At 39.6% G+C, this 23,370-nt stretch overlaps 1 protein-coding gene across 1 annotated transcript in view; it reads left to right on the top strand.

The window, feature by feature from the left end:
* The window catches only part of hs6st1a (heparan sulfate 6-O-sulfotransferase 1a), a 151,971-nt gene extending 128,601 nt beyond the window's left edge, over positions 1 to 23,370 (top strand). The window contains exon 2 of the mRNA XM_067364236.1: positions 19,824 to 23,370. Within this exon, the coding sequence (XP_067220337.1) occupies positions 19,824 to 20,547 (724 nt within the window). The 3' untranslated portion in view covers positions 20,548 to 23,370. The remainder of the gene's footprint in view (positions 1 to 19,823) is intronic.

The following is a 23,370-nucleotide window of genomic DNA, read 5'->3' as shown; positions in this document are numbered from 1 at the left end:
ACAGCGAGATGAGGAGCTCGGCTATACGCTATGGGTTTTTGTCTGTAGTGTATGAGGGCTTTTAACTTTGCGACTGTCAGTCAGCGAGTCGAGGGGCCGAGTGCTTGTGTGATTGAGATGAATGCGGTTGAGGAAGATGGGAATTTTAGGGGAAGGATTTCCATGAGGTGGCGTACATCTGCATGAAAGCTTCTGTCCTGTTATCTGTCAGTCAAATTCCCATGAGATCATGTGTGTGTCTGCATGACACGATAACGTCGGTGTCAGTTGTCTGACCAATGCAAATATATTGGCTCAAATCATATGTTTTTTATTTAGAACTGTTTTCTATCTGTAATGAAATATACTTGTATTTATAATTGACATTTCTGTCAGCACATTGCATTCTGGGATGCTAAGACATCCTTATCCGTGCCAGAAATATGTGATTATTAACTTTCTACTAGTTTGGAACAACTGTGATACCAAATAATGCTGTCTCGACAGGCAGCTTGTGTGTGTTTGCGCATAATTTGTGGCCAAACATGTTATATAAGACGTGGCATGTAAGTTCATTATTTTGTGTTATGATGCCCCTCTCCTCTGATATGAATGGCATGAAGGCTTTTTTCCGTGGCAGAGGTAAAATGCTATTTTTCCCATATTGGATAAGAGTGTGGCATGTCTTCAACTAGCGCCGCCAATTATCAAGAGTACCTGCAGTTCATATCAGCGTGAAGCAGCAGAATCTCATGTACCTTCTCTTTAATAAGAAGCCAGCAGGAGAGTGACTGCTGAGCCTTACAGGCCACAAAACAACAGCTTCTGTGTCTCACACACACACACACACACACACACACACCTGTGGGCCACCACTCAGGATTAATGCACATACATTATTAAAGCTCTTCATCAGCTCAGAGGTGTAATGATGCTGGGTCATTCCGTGTCAAATCAACCAAATTTCAGAAACTCTTCCAGTGTAAATTTTAGATTTTTTTCTGTAGAAAGACAAACATAAATAGTGATGAAAGCCAAAATATTAAATGTCACAGATGTATATTTACCTAGTAATCCATTATTTTGTAGAGGAGGGTCAAAATGACAATTTTCACCTGAGATTTGGAGTCTTTGTTTCATTATATGCCAACAGTGACAGTTGTTTTTCCCTCACGTTTGCATGCCCGTAACTCAAGAAGTTTTAAAGATATCATAATATCCTTTTAGATTCTGGTTCTTAACACACTTTCCTTTTGGTATCTTCATTTTAAAGGCCTTCGATGGTTCAATCCCAGAAATATGGAGATTTTAAAGCGGCTCCATGAGTAAATTGTATACATTGTCAGTGGTCGAAAACCAAATTTGAGACACTTTGAATAAAGCTGATACTTTTTTTCATTTAAAGAGGAATATCTGAAGAAAAAATTATGTTGAAACGAGTATCTCGTGTTTTTCTATCAACGTAACTGCTTAAAACACACGTCTATGAGTGCCATAAATATTCCTTTTCCAAAGTTCGCATGCCTATAACTCTAAACGTATTCAATATATCTTAATATCTTTCTAGATTCTCGTTCTTAATAAACTTTCTTTTAGAAATCTTCATTTTCAAGGCCCTCTATAGTTCAGTCCCATAGATATTAGGATCTCAAAGCAACTCCATGTTCAAATTGTTGAATTTTACCCATTTTCAGTGATTGAAAACCAAATGTGGTTCACTTTGCGCGCAGCTGATACTTACTGCATTTAAAGAGGATTATCTGAAGAATAAATAATGTTGAAACTAGAAGTGTATCTTATTTTCTTCTATCAAAATAATTGCATAAAACAGCTCTCTGAGAACCAAAAATCCACTGAAAATGGTTCAGGTTAAGTTTAGGCACATTAACTTGCTCTCAAAAGTGTATTTATAAGAAGCTATATTTGAATCAGTTTTAGGGATATTTGGATGATGGGATTTTGTTCATTTTATCAGCTTCTGAAGCTACCAAGAGTTCAAATACGCAGTATCGTAACTACATGTTACCGCAATGACTTTAAATACTGCAGATCATTTTGAGGTAAAGTACAGTTCTGCGAGCCAGAATTTCGACAGCTTTGACATTGCTATTCAAACCATAATGAGATTCCTGCTGTGTTTAGTTACATGTAAGACAATTGAAGCATAGTTTGTTTTCCTTAAATTTTTTTGTCATGAATTCAAACTCTCTGTAGTGTGTGTTTGTTTGAAGCTTGTGAATCCTGATCCCTGTGGTGGCAGAAGTTTTGGAAAGACTTCTTAATAACTCAGGAATATTTGGCAGTCAGCAGGACGTTTACATTGAGCTGAACTCACAGTTCCTTCCATCCAAAACATTCCACTGGTGTGATGCAACATCGGTCAGCGCGGATGTGTTTGAGCCCTAGATACGGAAGCTTTCCCAGAATTCTGTGCGTTTGTGTGCATGTCATGGGTGTGTATGTGTGTTAATCTGTCTTAACTCGTCACTTTCTGATGTCATTCCTCAGAGCCAGAGGTTGAAAAGTTTGCGGCACAGCTGTGAGTTGTGATTGACTTTGTTGTGTTGGGCCAATAGAGCACCTGCATCATCAGTCACTGGGGTACAAATATTAATACACCCAGCCTGTTCAAACACATCGCAACGCTCCACCGGCCAACACTTATCAAGACCAGGTGCTCAGGAAACAGACCTGTATCCACGGTCCACAGTGAATGCCAATGATGAGTGGATTCATGGTGAATCTCAAGACACACTGTGATATTGTTCTCCAGTTTCCTTTTTAGTGGCTCAGACTGAGGAATATTCCACTTTTGTGTTGCCACATGGGGAAAAAAACATTAAAGGGGTCTTAAGGACTACAACAAACAGCTGGTAGGGACTACAATAAGCTTCTTCCCAGTTTGTGACATCACAAACCCCCACATTTACATAAACCCCACCCCCGAGAACACTCAACAAAGGGGGCGGGGCCATGTTGGGCTGCTTTAGAGAAGAGGAAGAGTTGTTGTAGTAGAGTGTTGTTGACATGCCGTCATTTTACGCCGGACTGCTTCACAAACGAGTGTCAATTCAACACAAAAGATGAACATGACGGCACATGCTAGTGGATGAGTTGAATCAACTCCACAGCAACTACATCAATTTGTCCACTAACCATTCAGAAACGTCTAAAAGTTGTAACTTCTTCCTGAGTCTCTCCATCAGTGTCGACTCCGGTTTGAACAATGTAAGGCTGAACACTTTCCTCATTTTGGCTGCGTGAGATTCTCCAGCTTTGTTGTTGTTGAGCTGTTAAAGTTCCGCCCTCTTCTGGAAAGGGGGCGGGAGCAGCAGCTCATTTGCATTTAAAGGGACACACAAAAACGGCGTGTTTTTGCTCACACCCAAATAGGGGCAAATTTGAATATCTATTATAAATGATCTGTGGGGGATTTTGAGCTGAAACTTCACAGACACATTCTGGAGACACCAGAGACTGATATTACATCTTGTGAAAGGGGTGTTATAGGTTAGATAAATCAGAACCAAGGTGGAAGAAAGTACGTTGGGTTAATGTTGAGCAGTAAAGAGTTTTCTGGTACAAATATTAGAGTAAATAAATCTAAGTAAATGCCTGACACTCTGTTTCAAGTTTCCAGCAGCAAGCACTGAATGGACAAGTTGTTCAAAGTGAGATTTTGGACTAATGAGATTTCATATTTCATAGTGGGCGGGGCTACTCACAGCAGTGATACAGAAATAGTAGCCAAGTAAGCAATAAAATGTCTTGTTACTCATCATTTGTCAGTGCTGGTTAGGGCAAAAATTGTAATTTATATGTTTAGGACATAGTTTTATCCACAAAGGGTGCATAGCAAGTTCGAGACAGCAGTCACAATGCTACTTTTCTCATCTCTGATTGGATGATCGGTAGAGGGAATTCTGCTCTTGTCGGTGTGGTTATTCTGAGCGTATTTTCAGGAAGGATTAAACTCACAGACGAGCTCTCAGGTTCTGGGTCAGAGGTTGGTTGAGTGGAAGCAGTTCCTGTTCCTTCCTCAGGAGAACTCCTCTCCAGACAGGAAAACAACAGACAGTCTCTCGCTCTGTGCCTTTCAGTCCTGTCTCTCTCACACACATCTATCTATTACCATTTCGGTCATATGTAACCCTTGGTGATTCTGTAGCCATACGCAAGAGACTGTCCATGAATTTTCTTAGCAATTTTTCCAGGGTAGGTTGCCAGGTCTTCCCCCAACCCTCCCCATTACATGGCTTGGGATACACACACACACATACAGTACACATACACACACACACGTTTGTTTTTGTGAATTGTGGGGACTTTCCATAGGCCGCAATGCATTTTATACTGTACAAACCATACTTTCTATCCCCCTACACTACCCCTAACCCTAAACCTAACCATCACAGGAAACTGTGCACACCTTTATTTTCTCACAAAAACATTATTTAGTATTTTTATTAATTAATTTACATTACTTTTTCGTTCCCTTGTTTTACTATTTCGTTCCCTCAATTTACTGTTTTGTTCCCTCGATTTACTATTTCGTTCCCTTGATTTACTTTTCGTTCCCTCGATTTACTGTTTCGTTCCCTCGATTTAATGTTTCGTTCCCTCCATTTACTTTTCATTCCCTCCATTTACTATTTCATTCCCTTGATTTACTTTTTCGTTCCCTTGTTTTACTATTTCGTTCCCTCGATTTACTGTTTCGTTCCCTTGATTTACTTTTCGTTCCCTCGATTTGCTATTTTGTTCCCTCGATTTACTGTTTCGTTCCCTCGATTTACTGTTTCGTTCCCTTGATTTACTTTTCGTTCCCTCGATTTACTATTTCGTTCCCTCGATTTACTGTTTCGTTCCCTTGATTTACTTTTCGTTCCCTCGATTTACTATTTTGTTCCCTCGATTTACTGTTTCGTTCCCTCCATTTACTTTTCGTTCCCTCGATTTACTGTTTCGTTCCCTCGATTTACTGTTTCGTTCCCTCCATTTACTTTTCATTCCCTCGATTTACTATTTCATTCCCTTGATTTACTTTTTCGTTCCCTTGTTTTACTATTTCGTTCCCTCGATTTACTATTTCGCTCTCTCGATTTACTATTTCGTTCCCTCGATTTACTATTTTGTTCCCAAGATTTACTATTTCGCTCTCTCGATTTACTATTTCGTTCCCTCGATTTACTATTTCGCTCTCTCGATTTACTATTTCGTTCCCTCGATTTACTATTTTGTTCCCACGATTTACTATTTTGTTCCCAAGATTTACTATTTCGTTCCCTCAATTTACTGTTTCGTTCCCTCGATTTACTGTTTAGTTCCCTCGATTTACTTTTTCGTTCCCTCGATTTACTATTTCGTTCTCTCGATTTACTATTTTGGTTCCCTCGATTTATTTTTCGTTCCCTGGATTTACTTTTCATTCCCTCGATTTACTGTTTCGTTCCCTCGATTTACTATTTCGTTCCCTCGATTTACTATTTCATTCCCTCGATTTACTATTTCATTCCCTCGATTTACTATTTCATTCCCTCGATTTACTATTTCATTCCCTCGATTTACTTTTTCGTACCCTCAATTTACTATTTCATTCCCTCGATTTACTTTTCGTTCCCTCAATTTACTTTTCGTTCCCTCGATTTACTGTTTCGTTCCCTCCATTTACTTTTCATTCCCTCGATTTACTATTTCATTCCCTCGATTTACTATTTCATTCCCTCGATTTACTATTTCGTTCCCTCGATTTACTATTTCATTCCCTCGATTTACTTTTTCGTACCCTCAATTTACTATTTCATTCCCTCGATTTACTTTTCGTTCCCTCGATTTACTGTTTCGTTCCCTCGATTTACTGTTTCGTTCCCACGATTTACTGTTTCGTTCCCTCGATTTACTATTTCGTTCCCTCGATTTACTTTTTCGTTCCCTCGATTTACTGTTTCATTCCCTCGATTTACTGTTTCGTTCCCTCGATTTACTGTTTTGTTCTCTCGATTTACTATTTCGTTCCCTCGATTTACTGTTTCGTTCCCTCGATTTACTGTTTCGTTCCCTCGATTTACTGTTTCGTTCCCTCGATTTACTATTTCATTCCCTCGATTTACTATTTCGTTCCCTCGATTTACTATTTCGTACCCTCAATTTACTATTTCGTTCCCTCAATTTACTATTTCGTTCCCTCGATTTACTATTTCGTTCCCTCGATTTACTGTTTCGTTCCCTCGATTTACTGTTTCGTTCCCTCAATTTACTGTTTCGTTCCCTCGATTTACTATTTCGTTCCCTCGATTTACTATTTCGTTCCCTCGATTTACTATTTCGTACCTTCAATTTACTATTTCGTTCCCTCGATTTACTGTTTCATTCCCTCGATTTACTATTTCGTTCCCTCGATTTACTGTTTCATTCCCTCAATTTACTATTTCGTTCCCTCGATTTACTGTTTCGTTTCCACGATTTACTTTTCGTTCCCACGATTTACTGTTTCGTTCCCACGATTTACTGTTTCATTCCCTCGATTTACTATTTCGTTCCCTCGATTTACTGTTTCGTTCCCTCGATTTACTGTTTCATTCCCTCGTTTTACTATTTCATTCCCTCGATTTACTGTTTCATTCCCTCAATTTACTTTTCGTTCCCTCGATTTACTATTTCGTTCCCTCGATTTACTATTTCATTCCCTCGATTTACTTTTCGTTCCCTCGATTTACTATTTCGTTCCCTCGATTTACTATTTCGTTCCCTCGATTTACTGTTTCATTCCCTCGATTTACTTTTCATTCCCTCGATTTACTATTTCGTTCCCTCGATTTACTGTTTCGTTCCCACAATTTACTATTTCGTTCCCTCGATTTACTGTTTCGTTCCCTCGATTTACTATTTCGTTCCCTCGATTTACTGTTTCGTTCTCTCCATTTACTATTTCGTTCCCTCGATTTACTTTTTCGTTCCCTTGTTTTACTATTTTGTTCCCTTGATTTACTTTTTGTTCCCTCGATTTACTATTTCGTTCCCTCGATTTACTATTTTGTTCCCTTGATTTACTATTTCGTTCTCTCGATTTACTATTTCGTTCCCTCGATTTACTGTTTCGTTCTCTCCATTTACTATTTCGTTCCCTCGATTTACTTTTTCGTTCCCTTGTTTTACTATTTTGTTCCCTTGATTTACTTTTTGTTCCCTCGATTTACTATTTCGTTCCCTTGATTTACTATTTTGTTCCCTTGATTTACTATTTCGTTCTCTCGATTTACTATTTCGTTCCCTCAATTTATTTTTTGTTCCCTCGATTTACTTTTCGTTCCCTCGATTTAATATTTCGTTCCCTCGATTTACTATTTCGTTCCCTCGATTTACTGTTTCGTTCCCTTGATTTACTATTTCGTTCTCTCAATTTACTATTTCGTTCCCTCGATTTACTATTTCATTCCCTCGATTTACTGTTTCGTTACCTTGATTTACTATTTCGTTCTCTCGATTTACTATTTCGTTCCCTCGATTTACTATTTCGTTTCCTTGATTTACTGTTTCGTTCCCTCGATTTACTGTTTCGTTACCTTGATTTACTATTTCGTTCTCTCGATTTACTATTTCATTCCCTCGATTTACTGTTTCGTTACCTTGATTTACTATTTCGTTCTCTCGATTTACTATTTCGTTCCCTCGATTTACTATTTCGTTTCCTTGATTTACTATTTCGTTCCCTCGATTTACTATTTCATTCCCTCGATTTACTGTTTCGTTACCTTGATTTACTATTTCGTTCTCTCGATTTACTGTTTCGTTCCCTCGATTTACTGTTTCGTTCCCTCGATTTACTATTTCGTTCCCTCGATTTACTATTTTGTACCCTCAATTTACTATTTCGTTCCCTCGATTTACTATTTTGTTCCCTCGATTTACTGTTTCGTTCCCTCGATTTACTGTTTCGTTCCCTCAATTTACTGTTTCGTTCCCTCGATTTACTATTTCGTTCCCTCGATTTACTATTTCGTTCCCTCGATTTACTATTTCGTACCTTCAATTTACTATTTCGTTCCCTCGATTTACTGTTTCATTCCCTCGATTTACTATTTCGTTCCCTCGATTTACTGTTTCGTTTCCACGATTTAGTTTTCGTTCCCACGATTTACTGTTTCGTTCCCACGATTTACTGTTTCATTCCCTCGATTTACTATTTCGTTCCCTCGATTTACTGTTTCGTTCCCTCGATTTACTGTTTCATTCCCTCGTTTTACTATTTCATTCCCTCGATTTACTGTTTCATTCCCTCAATTTACTTTTCGTTCCCTCGATTTACTATTTCGTTCCCTCGATTTACTATTTCATTCCCTCGATTTACTATTTCATTCCCTCGATTTACTTTTCGTTCCCTCGATTTACTATTTCGTTCCCTCGATTTACTATTTCGTTCCCTCGATTTACTGTTTCGTTCCCTCGATTTACTTTTCATTCCCTCGATTTACTATTTCGTTCCCTCGATTTACTGTTTCGTTCCCACAATTTACTATTTCGTTCCCTCGATTTACTGTTTCGTTCCCACAATTTACTGTTTCGTTCCCTCGATTTACTATTTCGTTTCCTCGATTTACTGTTTCGTTCTCTCCATTTACTATTTCGTTCCCTCGATTTACTTTTTCGTTCCCTTGTTTTACTATTTTGTTCCCTTGATTTACTTTTTGTTCCCTCGATTTACTATTTCGTTCCCTCGATTTACTATTTTGTTCCCTTGATTTACTATTTCGTTCTCTCGATTTACTATTTCGTTCCCTCGATTTACTGTTTCGTTCTCTCCATTTACTATTTCGTTCCCTCGATTTACTTTTTCGTTCCCTTGTTTTACTATTTTGTTCCCTTGATTTACTTTTTGTTCCCTCGATTTACTATTTCGTTCCCTCGATTTACTATTTTGTTCCCTTGATTTACTATTTCGTTCTCTCGATTTACTATTTCGTTCCCTCAATTTATTTTTTGTTCCCTCGATTTACTTTTCGTTCCCTCGATTTAATATTTCGTTCCCTCGATTTACTATTTCGTTCCCTCGATTTATTATTTCGTTCCCTCGATTTACTGTTTCGTTCCCTTGATTTACTATTTCGTTCTCTCAATTTACTATTTCGTTCCCTCGATTTACTATTTCATTCCCTCGATTTACTGTTTCGTTACCTTGATTTACTATTTCGTTCTCTCGATTTACTATTTCGTTCCCTCGATTTACTATTTCGTTTCCTTGATTTACTGTTTCGTTCCCTCGATTTGCTAAATCATGCTCATGATTTAGCCTACTTTTTTTTTCTTGTGCAGGACTCCTTAAAGGATATTTGTATTTTTCATTCATTTTTCAAACCACAGGACTAATAAAGTGGCTTATTAATTATTAAAAAGTTATTTCAAAATGTGTAAAATGGTGGCCAGTTACAGTAAAAAATAAATACATTTAAAAAAAATCTCTCCCCATTCAGTTTCTAGATCTCGCAGGCTGTACCATTGTATCAATTCAGAGTGGAGAGAAATATCTAGTTGTTTAGACATCGATAGTTTTCTTTTTACAGCACTTCACTGAAGTCCATTATCGTATTTGATTACAAACACTGAGAGCCTGAGAGAGAGAGATGGACGCAAGCGGTGGCTCTCAATCCGCCTCGTCCCCGGGGACAGACAGTGGCTAATCAATTTCAGACCAAATGGGAGCTTCATTTACATCACAAAAGCTAATTATTGCAGCCTAATCAATCAGCACATCCTAATTAGCTTAGGGCTTGAGTTGGGACTGCCAGAGAGAAAGAGAGAAGGAGAGAGAGAGAGAGAGATTTGTGCCCTGCTGTACTGAAACGTTTTCAGACATATTGTTATTACATATCCAGACAAGCCTGAGGTGAGTGTCTTTCTTAAACATACAGAGAGAGAGAACGAGACCAGCTGACAAAAGAGAAAAGATGTATGGATGAATGTTCTCTTGTTTTTTTAATAACATTCCCAAAATCTTTTAAATTTTTCCGTCCTTCAGGGATTCAGTCTTAGAGAGGACACGTGGAGGTCTTATTAAAGATGTCACTCATTTTGGTGTGTGTGTGTGTGTGTGTTCACAAAGATAGCAATATCTGAAACCCTTGACATTTTTTGGTCCTCGTAAGGAAAACAGCTTATAAATTATACTAAGAGATGTTTTTCGAAAGTGTTCAGTGATGGGCAGGGTTAGGGTTAGTGGATAGAATATACAGTTTGTACAGTATAAAAATCATTATGTCTATGATTTACAACATGAAAACCCATCATATCAGAATGATTTCTGAAGGGTCATGTGACACTGAAGACTGGAGTAATGATGCTGAAAATTCAGCTTTTAAATTACTTTTTAAAATATATTCACATAGAAAACAGTTATTTTAAATTGTAATAATATTTCATTTGTTTTTTTTTTTTTGTTTTTTTTTTACTGTTTTTAATCTGACTGCTGCCCCACCAGTTCATGTTTTTCTCTGATATGACTAACGGACCATTAGCTAGAGCATGACACACTGAAGGACTGAATGACCCTCAGCCATTCCCAAACACACTGAGAGTCCAGAACATTAAACCGCTTCTCTTTAGTCTTCCTCACAGACATGACCTGTTAATCCCAGCCTTGACTTTACATGCAGATCCGCTCTGGGATTGATTGTGTGTCTGTGATAAAGCATGTCCTCATATGGTTCATCCTATGGCCTGTTGTCCTCATGGGATTTGATACAGCTGAAGATGCAATTCTCACTTTTACGACGATTGACGTTTGAGTCGACATGCCGGATAGCACAATGTAAGAGGTCAATGGATTTACATGTACATCCATGTTCTAAGCAGATTCTGAACTGAAGTGACTCGATCAGCAGTAACTGGCATAAATCAATTATCATGACAGGTCGCTGAGAATTAAGATGGGCCTCAAATGTTAAGAAGAACCCTATAGCAGGTACATGTTGAACTACTAAATGATGTTATTAGTAAAGTGCTACTCAAACACATTTCATTGCTAAAGCTGAGTCCCTAAGGATGAGTCCATCATGTATTAATAGATTTTAATTAGTGGTGTTTGCTAAGGCAATCATCACCATTATAATTGCTCATACCTGCGGTTAGAGATTTGAACAAACCCTTCACTCTAATGCTGGCTCAAAAACAACCCAAGTTGGGTTGAAATTGGCCAAACCCAGCAGATGGGTTGTTTTAACCCAGTGATGATTGGGATGTTTTAACCCAGCGATTGGGTTGTTTTAACCCAGCGATTGGGTTGTTTTAACCCAGCGACGATTGGGATGTTTTAACCCAGCGAATGGTATGTTTTAACCCAGCGATTGGGTTGTTTTAACCCAGCGATTGGGATGTTTTAACCCAGCGATTGGGTTGTTTTAATCCAGCGATTGGGATGTTTTAACCCAGCGATTGGGATGTTTTAACCCAGCGATTGGGTTGTTTTAATCCAGCGATTGGGATGTTTTAAGCCAGCGATTGGGATGTTTTAACCCAGCGATTGGGTTGTTTTAATCCAGCGATTGGGATGTTTTAATCCAGCGATTGGGATGTTTTAACCCAGCGATTGGGTTGTTTTAATCCAGCGATTGGGATGTTTTAACCCAGCGATTGGGTTGTTTTAAACCAGCGATTGGGTTGTTTTAAACCAGCGATTGGGATGTTTTAATCCAGCGATTGGGATGTTTTAAGCCAGCGATTGGGATGTTTTAACCCAGCGATTGGGTTGTTTTAACCCAGCGATTGGGATGTTTTAATCCAGCGATTGGGATGTTTTAAGCCAGCGATTGGGATGTTTTAACCCAGCGATTGGGTTGTTTTAATCCAGCGATTGGGATGTTTTAACCCAGCGATTGGGTTGTTTTAATCCAGCGATTGGGATGTTTTAACCCAGCGATTGGGTTGTTTTAAACCAGCGATTGGGTTGTTTTAAACCAGCGATTGGGTTGTTTTAACCCAGCGATGATTGGGATGTTTTAACCCACAATTGGGATATTTTAACCCAGCGATTGGGTTGTTTTAATCCAGCGATTGGGATGTTTTAACCCAGCGATTGGGATGTATTAACCCAGTGATTGGGATGTTTTAGCCCAGCGATTGGTTTGTTTTAACCCAGCGATTGGGTTGTTTTAAACCAGTGATTGGGATGTTTTAGCCCAGCGATTGGGTTGTTTTAACCCAGCGATTGGGTTGTTTTAAACCAGCGATTGGGATGTTTTAACCCAGCCATTGGGATGTATTAACCCAGCGATTGGGATGTTTTAAGCCAGCGATTGGGTTGTTTTAACCCAGCGATTGGGATGTTTTAGCTCAGCGATTGGGTTGTTTTAATCCAGCGATTGGGATGTTTTAACCCAGCGATTGGGTTGTTTTAAACCAGCGATTGGGTTGTTTTAAACCAGCGATTGGGTTGTTTTAACCCAGCGATGATTGGGATGTTTTAACCCAGCGATGATTGGGTTGTTTTAACCCAGCGATGATTGGGTTGTTTTAAACCAGCGATTGGGTTGTTTTAACCCAGCGATGATTGGGATGTTTTAACCCAGCGATGATTGGGTTGTTTTAACCCAGCGATGATTGGGATGTTTTAACCCAGCGATGATTGGGATGTTTTAACCCAGCGATTGGGATGTTTTAGCCCAGCGATTGGGATGTTTTAGCCCAGCGATTGGGTTGTTTTAGCCCAGCGATTGGGTTGTTTTGGCCCAGCGATGATTGGGATGTTTTAACCCAGTGATTGGGATGTTTTAGCCCAGCGATTGGGTTGTTTTAACCCAGCGATGATTGGGATGTTTTAACCCAGTGATTGGGATGTTTTAGCCCAGCGATTGGGATGTTTTAGCCCAGCGATTGGGTTGTTTTAATCCAGCGATTGGGATGTTTTAACCCAGCGAGTGGGATGTTTTAACCCACGATTGGGATATTTTAACCCAGCGATTGGGTTGTTTTAACCCAGCCATGATTGGGATGTTTTAACCCAGCGATTGGGATGTTTTAGCCCAGCGATTGGGTTGTTTTGGCCCAGCGATTGGGTTGTTTTGGCCCAGCGAGTGGGATGTTTTAACCCACAATTGGGATGTTTTAACCCAGCGATTGGGTTGTTTTGGCCCAGCGATTGGGATGTTTTAACCCAGCGATTGGGATGTATTAACCCAGCGATTGGGTTGTTTTAAACCAGCGATTGGGATGTTTTAGCCCAGCAATTGGGTTGTTTTAAACCAGCAACTGGGATGTTTTAACCCAGTGGTTGGATTAAATGTTTGCTCAAGCTGCTGGTAGTTTTATTTACCTCAACTATTAGATTAAAAATGACTCGCTGGTTTCGTCCATTTTCAACCCAACTTGGGTTGTTTTTAACCCAGCATTTTTAGAGTGTAAACATTCAGCTTTGCAGATTAACTCATCCTCCGTTGTTTGTGCTACAGAAATAACTGATAACTCAAATTCTGCATTTTATTACTTTATTATTTATTACTTCTGAGTGAGCTGCTTTGAATTTTGTTTGGTGGGCAATAAAATGGGTGTAATAATCCCAAAGATGTACAATGAAGGAGAGATCTGAGCCACATTTAGAGTGATGGAATTGGGCTTTCTTGAGTTGAAACCACTTCATTTAGTTTGGAGTTTCTCCATGGCGTTTCAGTCCCGTCTCACTCAACTGTACCTGTGCTGGTAATCATCTCTAACATGATTTGCACAGTGTAATGATGAAGTGAAGCAGTGTGAGGTTGAGTGATGTAGAGCGAGGATGTGACTCGGCCGCACTGCTTCCCTCCAGGTGTTTGTTTTTGCGACTGAGGAAATTGCTCATAAATTTCAAATGACGCTTTGCAGAGAGACTCCGATTTCCCCAGATTCCCTCACAGTCAGATTTACGATACGGCAAAGAACTGGTGCTGAAAGAAAGAAACCATTTTGCTAGTAAATTTAACAAATAATTACAAAGAATGGTAAGTAATAAACTGAATTAAATATAAGATTGTAAAAAGTCTGACGTACTGTTTTCTTGTAGCACATACTTCAATAATTTTTTTAATTGTTTCCAAATCATATGGTGAAAATTCCTGTATTATATGTAGAAATATATTGCAGAAAAACAAAATATTGCAATGTCTATTTTTTCCCCAAAAATCCTGCTCCCGCTGGCATGTGTGAGCGTGACTTTGCCCTCTGCTGCTGTGTGTCCGTGTCCATGCAAGAAGGACTTTGTTACAGGAAAAGTCTTGTTTAGTTTGCATATGTGTGTGTGTCGAGATATGCTTGTGCCAGCAATTTTCTGTCATTTTCCCAATGAAAATGACCCCGACTTTCCCTCTTTCCTCCCACATATAGTTCCTACAACAGTCCAGCCTTTCAGTTTCCTTTACAGAGATTCAGCTTCGGTGGAGTGGAGTTAAATCTGACTGATACTGAGGCTCTGGATTTGTGTTTAATTGTAGTGCATGAAGTCTCAGCGTGTGTATTCTGTGTGCATATCACCACCGAGTGGCCGTGACGTGAACTGCATGTTAGTAAGCCGCTCACGACCCAGCAATGCCCCAGAGGAGTGTGGCTTTAGACACACGATGATTGAAAACAGAGGAAAAAGGTCATCGGATAGGGTGGTGCTGAGCGTGTAAACCAACAGGAGTGAATATATTAAACTGAGGAGGAAAGAGCGAGCGCTCCACTCTCAGATCAGGAGAAATCACTAGATTATGTTTATTTGCAGGCTGGTGCATGCTGGGTAGAGATTCTGCTCAAACGCTGGTGTTCTCTCTCTGCTAGAGTTGTGCTGAACGCTGCTGTATATCAGAACAGCTCAGCTTATTTGATTTGACATGAGCCATCAGTCCGTGTGTGTGTGTGTGTGTGTGTGTGTGTGTGTGTGTGTTTAAGCCTTTTTCTGTCCCTGTTGGCTCTTTCTGAGAACATTAGATTGGCAGCACACATCCTTTATGTGTGTCAGTTTTGACAGTTATTGTGTGTGCATGTCTAGGCATGTTTTTACAGTAAAACACATGTCAGTGCTCTGATGCCTGTGGCCTTTCTATGTATAGGGTAAAACTTTTAATTTCTATTTTATTTGCGTCTTTGTATAGCTTTCACTTACTGACACTCTTTATAATTTGATTTGAAGACAACTAGGGACACTAGAACAACCAGTGTGTGGGCTAAAAACAACCCAAGTTGGGTGAAAATGGACAAACCCAGCGATTGGGTTAAATGCTAACTACTGTTTATAAATGACTATATGTCTGACTTAAAATGAACCCAAAATATGTTGGAAATTAAAAATCAGACACATAATTACTAGAGACAACAATAATAATCAAAAGGTGAACATTTATTAATAAGCAATTTCATAAATGTTTATTCTTTAATTATACACTCTAAAAAATGCTGGGTTAAAAACAACTCAAGTTGGGTTGAAAATGGACAAACCCAGCGGTTGGGTTAAATGTTTGCCCAACCTGCTGGGTAGTTTTATTTAATCAACTGTTTTGCTTAAAATTACTGTATTGCTTGCTTAAAATGAACCCAAAATATGCTGGAAATTAACATTTATTAATAAAATAATGAATAATAAACAAAAAACATTTATTAAATTGCTTATTAATAAATGTACACCTTTTGATTATTCTAGTCTGATTTTTAATTTGTCACCTATTTTGGGTTCATTTTAAGTCAGACATATAGTTATTTTTAATCAGTAGTTGGGTTAAATAAAACTACCCAGCACGTTGGGTTTGTCCATTTTCAACCCAACTTGGGTTGTTTAATCCAAACATTTATTATTAAATAAACTTATTAAAAAATGTTAATTTTCAACAGTCTTTGGGTTCATTTTAAGCAAGAAAAACAGTCATTTTTAAGCAATAGTTGAGTTAAATAAAACTCATTCGCTGCACTCTAAAAAATGCTGTGTTAAAAACAACCCAAGTTGGGTTAAAAATGGGAAAACCCAGCGATTGGGTTGTTTTGACCCAGCTGTTGGGTTGAATCTTAAACCCAACCTGCTGGGTAGTTTTATTTAACTCAACTAATGTTTTAAAATTACTTTATTGATCACTTAAAATGAACCCAAAATAGGAAATTAACATTTATTAATATGTTTAATGAATAATAATTAAACAATAAACATTTATTAAATTGCTTATTAATAAATGTTCACTTTTTGATTATTATTGTTTCCTCTAGTAATTATGTGTCTGATTTTTAATTTCCAACATATTTTGGATTCATTTTAAGCCAGACATATAGTCATTTTTAATCAGGAGTTTAATAAAACTACCCAACACATTGGGTAAACATGTAACCCAACCACTGGGTCAAAACAACCCAATCACTGGGTTTGTCCATTTTCAACTGAACTTGGGAAGTTTTTTAACCCAGCACTTTTTAGAGTGTATATTATAAATATTTATTAATATATTATATAATATGTTTATATTGCATAATTTCTTTCTTTTATATCCTAAAAAAATCCCTTAAAAAGCCTCTTCAGTCTTTTAATGCCCCTGCTTCCTTTAATGAATGAATGAATGTATTTATTGATATGTTTTTCTGACTCTATCATCTGTCAGGGACAGATCTGTGTATGAACAAACATCACACAGGGACGGCTGGAAGATAACAGAATGAGAATAGAGTGTTTTTCACAAAGAAAGAGTGAGATTGAGTGTGATGGAGGTGTTTAATACACGAGAGGCTTCCACACTGAAGAATATTGAACTCTGTGAGAGAATAAACACTGAATCTTTTAGCAGAATTTGGACTGTGTGTGTGTGTTTGTGCATGTGCATGCACGTGTGTGTGAGTAAGTGCCAGACAGTAGTGAGAGAGTGTTTATAAATGTCAAGATTTCACTCTGAAAAAGTGTTTACAACCTAGGGGTCAACATCAGGCTTGTCATCAGATCCCTTCAGACTCCATTCAGCAGGGAAAATGCATCCTTCCCCACTGACAAACATTCAAAAGTTCCTTTGAATTCTGAAGAGCCAAAATGAAACATATCAATTATAATATTTTATTATATATATAGTAGATGTCATGCAGCAGCTGAACTGAATGGTAATAATAACCGATGGCATAGAATATTCGTTTAATATCCTATGGCAGTGACGGCATCAATCATCTCTACACTCTTGTTGATGTTTAGTCTACAACACGAGCTGGTCCACCTCCTGCCTACTGTATATACATCCCGAAAAAGGCCTTCATATCTATAATATATAATATATCTTTCTTTAAGGATGTTTTTACCTGTTCGTTCTGTGTTCTGAATGTATTTTCTTAGATAAATACATGTTATTTTTTAGGATATAAATATGTTTTTACTAGAAAACAAGTTGAATATGCTGATTAAGAGAGGGAATTTGTTGTGAATTTTCTCTTTATTTACCCTCAGGGTCAACACTGTACATAATGTGCAAGCCTTTGGTTGACTTGCCCTGTCTTTCACAGATGAATAAATTCATGCATCTCTACCAGAGCTGTTAAAATAAATAAGTCTCGGCCGTTCACTACACTAATGTGTGATTCATTCTGCAGCACGTACACTCAAGTGCACAAGAGGGACACATCCGAGAATTCACTAATTTGGTGTTGGAGTGCAGGTTCGGTGTGGAAGAGAGGTGTTGTGGGACGAGTTATGCTCGTTTCATCTGCATTATGAAGTCTGGCTGAAGAGCTCTACACGACTGCATGTGTTCTCACGCGCTGAAATGATTTTTATGTTAGAAGCGAGAGGAATTGTGACTCTTACCTACCAGTTAAAGATTACCATGTGGCTGCTGTTGGTCCTTTACTGCAATACAGATATTTATGATGTGAATAATGTAGCTAGAGTTCCAGTTTATGAGGAAAAAAATTTACATACTGCTTGCGTTTTAATGAGTCAATAAAACCCATAAAAAATTTAATGTGCAGAAAATGTTAAAGACGCAGTCTTCCATCCCAGCTGTTAAAATGATTTTACTTGTAGAGATGTTCAAAGTTGAGCAGTTGTTGGGCTGCTTGAATGATTCGTTGAGTAGTAGTTTTGTAAGCACTGGATAACTAACAAAGATTTAACAAGTAAATAACAGGAACATTGCTTACAACTGTTTTAAAGTTTTTAGTTAAAGACAAATTTATGGTGTGAGATTTTTTTTTTTTTTTTTTTTGCCAAAAACAGCTTAGAATTAAATAAATGTTGTGATGTTAATTGGGCCGGCCAGTGTATAACATAAATATATTCATTATGGTGCCATCTTGTGGTCAGTTCTCACAAACTTTGACAGTCGGCATTGTACAGACACCCTAGTTAGTTTCATGAACATTGGGCATTAAACAGAAATCATGATAAATGCAGTCATCCTTCTTCTCTGTTGTGATGTATATCCAAGTCAAACGGCTTCTTGAACAAGAAAAAAAATGCAAGGCAGGGAAGGGGAAATTAATGTTAGCACTTCTGTGTGGCTATATAGCTATGTATATGAAGTTTTGTTAAGTTTGGACTTCAAGTTTAGAAGATAAAGGTCAATTAGTCCTTGTAGAAATTCTTTTGATAACTTTTTGTCGTGAGGGTCTCTATGTAATGGAGGCCAGCTAGTAAGAGCTGTGTGTGTAAACCTCACTTCCCTGATCTCAAGAGGCGCTCTAGCGACTGGCGGTTCGAACAGGAGGGTTGCGTTGGTGCCGTGACCCGGATAGGAGTGATGTTTAGGGTATGAGTGTAACGGAGCTGATCTCAAGAGACGCTCTAGTGACTGACACTAGAGAATGCGGCTCTTGGTTAGAGCGCCTGATGCCCATGCCGGGGTTTGAGTCCCGCTTAGAGCAGGCGGTTCGAACTGAAGGGCTTACATTGGTGCCGTGACCCGGATGGGAGTGAGGATTAGGGGGTGAGTGTAATTGAGGCCAGCTAGTAAGAGCTGTGTGAGTAAACATCAGTTCTCTGATCTCAAGAAGCGCTCTAGCGCCTTGTTAGAGCGCCCGACTCCCATGCCAGCGGACCTAGGTTCGAGTCGGGTTAATCTGAGTAAGGCTGCAACAACTAATCAATAAAATAGATTATTATCAACTATGAAAATATTTGACAATGAATTTGATTATCGATTCCTCAGTGCATAACTTACATTTTATGGTTATGTCCTTATCTGTAAACCCCAAAATGTACATAAACCCCGCCCCCGAGAATCTGCAACAAAGGGGGCGGGGCCATGTTGGGCTGCTTTAGAGAAGAGGAAGAGTTGTTGTAGTCGAGTGTTGTTGTCATGCCGTCATTTTACGCCGGACTGCTTCACAAACGAGGGTCAATTCAACACTAAAGATGAACATGACGGCACATGCTAGTGGATGAGTTGAATCAACTCCACAGCAACTACATCAATTTATCCACTAACCATTCAGAAACGTCTAAAAGTTGTAACTTCTTCCTGAGTCTCTCCATCAGTGTCGACTCCGGTTTGAACAATGTAAGGCTGAACACTTCCGTCATTTTGTCTGCGTGAGATTCTCCGGCTTTGTTGTTGTTGAGCTGTTAAAGCTCCGCCCTCTTCTGGAGCAGCAGCTCATTTGCATTTAAAGGGACACACACAAAACGGCGTGTTTTTGCTCACACCCAAATAGGGGCAAATTTGACAAGCTATAATAAATGATCTGTGGGGGATTTTGAGCTGAAACTTCACACACACATTCTGGAGACACCAGAGACTTATATCTTGTGAAAGGGGAATTATAGATCCCCTTTAATCGATTATCAAAATAATCATTAGTTGCGGCCCTAAATCTGAGATATTCATTTAGATTGTTTTGATTCAGATTAAAATGTGTCCTAATCATTTCTCTGTGTCTTTGTCATCCTACAGGAAGTTCTACTACATCACCCTGTTACGGGACCCCGTGTCCCGCTACCTGAGCGAATGGAGACACGTCCAGCGCGGAGCCACGTGGAAAACCTCCCTGCACATGTGCGACGGGCGAACGCCCACACCGGAGGAGCTGCCCCCCTGCTACGAGGGCACCGACTGGTCGGGCTGCACGTTACAGCAGTTCATGGACTGTCCGTACAACCTGGCGAATAACCGTCAGGTGCGCATGCTAGCCGACCTCAGCCTGGTGGGATGCTACAACATGTCCTTCATCCCGGAGAAGAAGCGTGCGCAGGTGCTGCTCGAGTCGGCCAAGAAGAACCTGCGAGACATGGCCTTCTTCGGCTTGACGGAGTTCCAGCGCAAAACGCAGTACTTGTTCGAACGGACCTTCCGCCTCAAGTTCATCCGTCCCTTCATGCAGTACAACAGCACGCGGGCCGCTGGCGTGGATCTGGACAACGACACGGTGCAGCGGATCGAGGAGCTGAACGACCTGGACATGCAGTTGTATGACTACGCCAGGGATCTTTTTCAGCAGCGCTACATGTACAAGCGACAACTGGAGCGAAGAGAGCAGCGCCTAAAGAACCAGCCCGCCCTCTTCCCCTTTCGTCGGACGCCCAGCTCCGATCCTAATTTCAGGGATGACGCGGCGGAGTCCGAGGCGTCCCGATTGCCCACGGAGGACTACATGAATCACATCATCAACCGCTGGTAGCAGTGCTGGGGGGAGGGGGACGGGAAACACAGGTCGACGAGGAGGAAAAGAATGCGACCCCCAGGTCCAATCAAGCGGAAGAGGAAAATGGCTAACGAGAAAGAGACAGAACTTTAGCGCCACCATCAAACACGGCCCTCCCCCCTTCTGCTGTGCTCCAGGATATCCTTCGCTCACCTCGGAGAGGGAGGACTCCAAATTTACGTGCCAGGTCAGAACTTGACCGGCTAACTTAAAGCACTGAGCCTGAACTTGAAACCAAGAGGTGAAGACTTCTAGCGGCGCAATCGCCCACGGAAGGAAAGAATAACATGCGAAAAAATTATCGAAATTATATTCACTGCAGATTTTAAAAGAATGAAACTGTATAGAGGTATTTGCTTAAATGTCTGCTGCCATTTCAGCCATGAACTTGTGACGATAACGGTCTGTCTTAGTTTGTTTTTATTTTTAAAGGGGATTTTTTCGTCCCTCAAAGAGGTAAAACTCACAGCACTGAGACCAACAGAGCTGCCTAACACTTATTGGATGCAATTTATTAGCTTTTCATAATCAGTGATGACTTGAAAGGGTCTGTTCTATTGTCCTTTTTTTGTGTGTGTGTTTATTTGCACGTCGGCTGCAAATTTCGACGGACAGACAGACGACACGTGGACCATAGCCATTATTTAAGCTTTCAGCATACTGTACGAGAAAACCCCTGTGAGCTAAGTGTACTAATATAAACTTAACGTTATTGGCGTTGTTATTGGCCGAGACAAATTCACCCAATCCAGGCCATTTCTTGGTAGCCGAGTTGGGAGATCCAAAGAGGAAACTGTGTCTTATTTTACACTTAGTAAGGATGTGTTTCCGAGCGAAGTCCCGCTCAATGCGTTTGACTCGATAACGATGCCTGTGTGTCAGTCAGTAACAGGAGTGTCGTAGAGTTTGTGTGCTCGTGAAACGCAAGAGCAGAAGGAAGCCTTTATAAATGTCTCCACCATTCCCAATTCCCAGAGACTACTCATTATTTACTAGGATGACTGTGTGAGTTTTTAAGCATTCTGTTAAGGATGACTGTTGTAAGTACGCAAGCATGTTTGTGTGTGACGTTTTTCTTTGCGAATGTGTGTTTCATGATGACCAATCTCTTGCCATGGTCCTCAGGGACTGAAGCTGTTGCCAGTAAGGGGACAAGAATGATGTCACATGTCTCCCCTTTGTTAACTTTGAGTTGTTTGTTGTTAAAGGAACAGTTCACCCTGAGAAATGACCATTCTGGCATCTAACATAAACCCCGTATGACCCAGAAATGATTTTTGTTGAGCTCCAAAACTGACAAACAATCACCAGAAAGACTTGTGCAAGTGTATTCCAAGTCACTTAAAGGGATAGTTCACCTAAAAATGAAAATTATCCCATGATTTACTCATCCTCAAGCCATCCTAGGTGTATATGACTTATCTGTATCTTCTCCCAGACGAACACAATCAGAGATATATTAAAAAAATATTCTGGCTCTTCCAAGCTTTATAATGGGAGTGAATGGGGGTTGAGATTTCGAAGTCCAAAAAAGCTCATCCATCCATCATAAAAGTAATCCATACGGCTCCAAGGGGATATAAAGTTTTAAATATGGGTATTTTGCTTACAAAAAACCCATCCCTTCACTTCAGAAGGCCTTTATTAACCCCCTGGAGTCGTATGGATCACTTTTGCGATGGATGGATGAGCTTTTACGAAAATCATATACATCTAGGATGGCTTGAGAGTGAGTAAATCATGGGATAATTTTTTTATTTTTTAGGTGAACTATCCCTTTAAGGACTGCTTTTTGGCACTTATGGAGCTTGACAGCTCCAGTCCTCATTCACTTTCACATATAAGAGCAGCGTGAACATCCTGCAAAGCGTCTCTTTTTATGTTCCACTGAAGAAAGAAAGTCACACAGATTAATTTCTCTGGGCGAACTGTCCCTTGAAGTTAATGGCTACACAACAACCTCAGAGTAAACCGTATGCGAGGAAGAGTACTGACTCTTAAGGTGTTATGAGGGACGTTTTACTTTACTTACTGCTCTGCAATGGGAATTTATTTCCTCAGTAACCATAAAGACAGACTACTATTCACTTACTGCATATTTAACCAAACCTAGAGTGTTGTTATGTTATACAGGAACACACGATCTGCATAATTCATGAATGATCTTTAGGAAGGCAGCCCTTTATTAATATCTTGATGTGATGCTGTCATTCCCCTCAGCTGATATGCTCTTAATGGAAACCCTCAGTAAATGTTGGTCTCATTGCAAAATAGTTTGGTGACCAAGTGTTTCTCAGTCTTAATTCAACAATGACGTACAGCTAATCAGAGTAGAGAATTGGTGTCAAGTGTTATAGGTCAGAAACATACTCTACGGTGGCGGAAACCTCAGTACTCACCTTCAGATGTCTGTGCCATTAAACCGGATGTGTTATTCAGGTAAACAGCTACTGTATGCAGATTATTTAACTTTTACTTACTTGCTATTGCTCAGCCATGACAGTAGTTGACCTGAAAAAGAAACTGGCTGTGCTGTAGCACCCCTTGTGGTGATGCTGAGAATGCCACGCATTTGAATGAATTTATTCAGAACACATCAGTCTCTAAAATGAAGCTAGTCGCTGCTGTAGAGTGCGTTTCCGACCTCATGTGAGTCTAGCAAACTCTTTTTGAGAGAATGCGTGTGTTTGTAAGTGCGAGAGACGCACTAGCGAATCCCTGAGCTCTGCTCATTTATCCGTCACCTCCAGTTCATCTGCTCTGGGTATTTTTCTCATCATTTCAACAATGGATCGTCAA

The sequence above is a fragment of the Chanodichthys erythropterus genome, chromosome 16 (assembly GCF_024489055.1).
Source record: "Chanodichthys erythropterus isolate Z2021 chromosome 16, ASM2448905v1, whole genome shotgun sequence".
NCBI classification, from domain to species: Eukaryota; Metazoa; Chordata; class Actinopteri; order Cypriniformes; family Xenocyprididae; genus Chanodichthys; species Chanodichthys erythropterus.
The sequence above is the reverse complement of the archived record's forward strand: the minus strand, read 5'-3'. Positions and strand labels throughout refer to the sequence as shown.